The sequence below is a fragment of the Gossypium hirsutum genome, chromosome A13, assembly GCF_007990345.1.
Source record: "Gossypium hirsutum isolate 1008001.06 chromosome A13, Gossypium_hirsutum_v2.1, whole genome shotgun sequence".
NCBI lineage: Eukaryota > Viridiplantae > Streptophyta > Magnoliopsida > Malvales > Malvaceae > Gossypium > Gossypium hirsutum.
In genome coordinates this window covers 563,235-567,275 of record NC_053436.1, presented here as the reverse complement: position 1 = coordinate 567,275, position 4,041 = coordinate 563,235, and the positions used below count along the sequence as shown (strand labels likewise).

The 4,041-nt window shown below is 35.4% G+C and overlaps 1 protein-coding gene across 2 annotated transcripts; it reads right to left on the bottom strand.

Moving 5' to 3' along the window:
• Nucleotides 1-859: 859 nt before the first annotated feature.
• On the bottom strand, nt 860-3,838 carry LOC107940380 (E3 ubiquitin-protein ligase SINAT2). 2 transcript variants are annotated; one of them, XM_016873806.2, is made up of 4 exons: nt 3,530-3,838; nt 1,914-2,268; nt 1,447-1,833; nt 860-1,375 (listed from the first exon to the last, which is right to left on the bottom strand). In XM_016873806.2, the coding sequence occupies exons 2-4, from the start codon at nt 2,130-2,132 to the stop codon at nt 1,055-1,057; spliced, it is 927 nt and encodes a 308-aa protein (XP_016729295.1). In that variant the 5' UTR covers nt 2,133-2,268; nt 3,530-3,838; the 3' UTR covers nt 860-1,054. The 2 variants fall into 2 exon arrangements, with proteins under 2 accessions (XP_016729295.1, XP_016729296.1); XM_016873807.2 differs by having other exon boundaries at nt 1,914-2,271; nt 3,530-3,809.
• Between the last annotated feature and the right edge of the window lie 203 nt (nt 3,839-4,041).

The window sequence follows — 4,041 nt, the reverse complement described above, 5'->3', positions numbered from 1 at the left end:
GTAAATTGGGCTTTGGATAATTAAGATTTTGGGTTTTGGGTTTAATTTTGGTGGGTTAGGTAAGGCTAAATTGGGTTTTGATGTAAATGGCCTAAAATTGGCCTACAACACCATCCAACGGACGACATTTCAAAAACTTTTCCTGAAAGAGTCAATCCCCCTCGACAATATAAAGGGACCAGTCAAGTGGTACCATGTCTCCTTGAAAAGGCTACTTATGTCTTGCTGGTCCACTCCACATCACGCACAACTTCACTGATTAATTATTTACACGTCCTTCAAGTACGTAATCTTTTTATTAACTAAGACACTCCTATTTCGTGAACCCTTGAGGCTCTCCACGGAATCAAGAGACACACTTACCCCATTTTGAGCTTGGGTTTGGGTTAAGGTTTCTTAGTTACAATTAATTATTAACCATAGTTAATCCGATTATTATTATCTATTATCCAAACTCGTTATCCATAAAAATAAAACAGATTCAAATCGATGACTAATATCCACATCCTCCCCAATCTACTACAAATAGTAATTAGAATACTGGGTTAAATAACTTTTTGGGTCTTGAACTTTTTTTATTCAAGTTAAGCCCCATATTTAACAATTGTTCTTATATTGGAACCTAAACTTTAAGATTTTCAAGGACTAACTTGAACAAAAACAAGTTCAAGCCCCAATATGGGAACCATTGCCAAGTTCAAAATTTAGCTTGGACAAAAAAAAGCTCAAGCCCCAATATAACAAACAACCGTCAAATTCAGGATCGAACTTAAATTAAAAAAAAAACCAACGTAAAATTCTTTTTATAAAATTCAAGCCCCAAATAGTAATTTAACCTTAAAATATTCAAATCCGAATATTATCCGAAATATATAGTGCTAAAATATCATAGAAATCTCCAATACCAATCATAGTTTACCCTAATAATGTGATAGCATTATCTACAAAAAATTTACAGAAAAATGCATGAATCTAGCAACACTTTTTATTCTCTTTTATATATATACATATTTTGAACTAACCATGGTCCTAGATTCATTTTTCTGGACTTATCTCATTGTTCTTTCCAAATCCGGCCGGCCACTTTCAGCTTCAATTCCTGTCTATCCCCGCCCGAAAAAAAGAGCGCCAGGTTCCGTTGAATTATAAGTCCATCTTGACTATCTCGAACTTTCCGATGGCTATCTCGAATGCTCCTAGGAACTCCTTGCCAGATAACCTTTCTGCCATAACCACCAACTTCCAAACTATAACTGAATTGTCTCGCCTCATCCTCGTCACCCATGAATCGTAAGAAGGCCATGTAAACTGGTGCCATTCCTATGTGAAAAGCCTCGAAGTGCAAGCAAAATTGTCGACCAAAACAGTTGAAAACCTGCAACAGAAAGGACGGCTATTAACAAACTTGTTGCAAGTATGTGTGTGTCGTAAAAGACGAGATCTTACGGTTAACATCCAGGTAGCATTTTCGACTTCATGAGGATTGGATTTAACGTATCTGTGGTTGAAAGTACAACCATCATGCATATCGACCTTGTGATCATTCTTTAGATGCATGACGAGAAATGGAATATCACCGGTGACGGAGCATTCAGCTCCTGCGTACGGACAATTATAGGGGCGGTATCTACAGTTTTTTTCATGCTTCAGCTTACTGTAGTACGGAAAAATATCATGACAACCCAGAATCTGGTATCGGCAAGGAAGTTCTAACGACTCCGCTACTTTTTCTAGAGCCAAACACCTTATATTTCCGAGCTCGTTGCGGCAAGTTGGGCAAGAATTATGAACCCTAGCCTTACAAATCGAACATACAGTGTGGCCATTGGGACACTAGTGTAAAATATATTAAAAAAAGTGTCATTAAAATAATTTCGAAACAGAACTTTTTATTAGAGGTAAACGGCACCTACCTGGTAAATCGGAGGATACATCAAATTTAAGCAAACAGGACACTCGAGTAATTCGTGCACGTCGTTTGTTGATGTTGCTCCAAGATTTCCACCTAAACTGGTTGCTGCTTTTCTTAAAGGGGAACCTCTTAACTCTGCACTTGAAGTTGCCATGTCATATTCTGCAAATGTAATACGAGACTCGATCACATCCTTGCAGATACCACCACCAGGTGCCATATTGCAGCTTTTGAATTTTGATGCCGGGCCACACACTCTTTGTTTAACTCTAGTTTCAGTGAAATCGCGCAGGGGATGAATCAGACTTCTCTTAATTCCTCATCTTCGAAGCCTTCATAATCGTTTCTGCATTTCTCTGCTGATAATAATAATATTAGAAATTAGAAGCTCAACGCATCAGAATCAAGGACAACCATGAACTTTCTCGAGCAAACACATTAAAGGGCGGTCATGTACTTTAGAATGCAGAGGAATTTTTCAAGATGTCTGAAATATGAATAGACGAAAGAGATGAACCAGTAAAACATAACGAGAAAGATTCGTTGAACACGGTTTCAAAAAACATAATAGGTCATCCTCTTATCGAACACATTTATGATTATACTCTACAATGGTCAAAAAGATGCATCGGCAACATGATCCATTTGCCATCATAGTAGAGATAAGAAGTGTCATTTTTCTTGTGCTACAAGCATGTCTTTTGTTACAATTTCAAGAAGCAGCCTATGATGCTTGAACAAATCTTGCTCGTAAACACGTCTATCTGTTTAACTACGTTCTACATAGGAGCACGAGGAAGCGGTTCTAGCTTTGCTTATTATGAGTAACCAACAAACAAACAGATTATCAGAAAAAGGAAAACTTTAACACCCTACTCAAACTCGAAAACCAAAACATGTTCGACTTAAACAATCCAGTTTTAAAGTCAGCATATGAATGTTCACAGGACTTGAAAGATTATTGTAACACCTGAATGTAACTAGGGTATTGGTTAATATCGAAAATTACATACATTACGCAATACAAATGCACCCAAAAGTCGAAATTTCCCTGTGCTTAACATACGAGTAAGAAGGGCATTCATATTCGGCATTTACGAATCACACTGATCTTCTTGAGAGAATTCTAAGATTCTATTCAAAATCGAAACTCATTACCACCTCCTACACTGCTAGATTTCATTAAAAAATCTCCAAAGAAACAAACATTAGCCCTATCATCACAGTGCTACTATTTTCATAGCTTACTTCGAGCTGCAACTTATAATTATATTAACAGTTACCATCAGAATCATTACAAAGAATCCACTTAAACTAACTCGTGCTCACGACTCGAACATGGAATCTCAAAGTTTTCAGAGTTCATCCTTACCATTAAGCTAAGACCTTGTTCGATTTTGGGATTCAGCTAAAAAACTACCCAGAAAGATTATTTTTTTTAAATCAAAACTTGAATCAGCAATAAACCAAGAAACCCAATTCAAAAATCTGACAAAAGAAAATCAAAATCATCCAAATAATCAATCGATCAAAAAACCCAATCAAGAAAAGTAATACCCAGATTGAGATTCAAGCTCAACAACTCAAATAAATCAACAAAATTTAAAAGGAACTCACCAAGATGGAAACTTTTATGAGTTAATTAACAGTGAGACCCTCAAAACCCTGAATCAGGAATTGGATAGGAATATTCAAAATTGAATCCCAGTTTTTAAGCAGCATTGTAATAATTGAATCATACTTGGGGACAAGAAAGAAAGGGAAGGTGTAAACGTGGAAGAAAAGCCGTTAAAGTAGACTCCGCAAATTGCGCGTCTTAAAAAAAACCTTAAACAAGAAAATCAGGAGATTGTTGTAAGTTTTTTGGATCTCTTCGACCATCTCTATGTATTTTACACATAGCACTCCACAACAAAATTAAAATTAAACCTACCTTGCACTCTTTTTTTTATTAATTTAAAATTTTGAGAAAATTACCTATTGAGTCTTAACCCTAGTTTTAATAGTTTTAAGTATTATATTAAAAAAAACAGATATTATTAGAACTTATAATGATATTATTTTAAAAATATTGGAAAATTTTAATTTTTTTTACTAATAAAATATGGGATAATTAAGATAACATTCGA

What these genes read in the sequence shown, in the direction of transcription:
- LOC107940380 (XM_016873806.2), bottom strand. Translation starts at nt 2,132, where the DNA reads ATGGCACCTGGTGGTGGTATCTGCAAGGATGTGATCGAGTCTCGTATT. An exon ending in TGTATCCTCCGATTTACCAG is followed by an intron (nt 1,834 to 1,913) that starts GTAGGTGCCGTT and finishes ATTTTACACTAG; the next exon opens with TGTCCCAATGGCCACACTGT. An exon ending in ATGCTACCTGGATGTTAACC is followed by an intron (nt 1,376 to 1,446) that starts GTAAGATCTCGT and finishes TTTCTGTTGCAG; the next exon opens with GTTTTCAACTGTTTTGGTCG.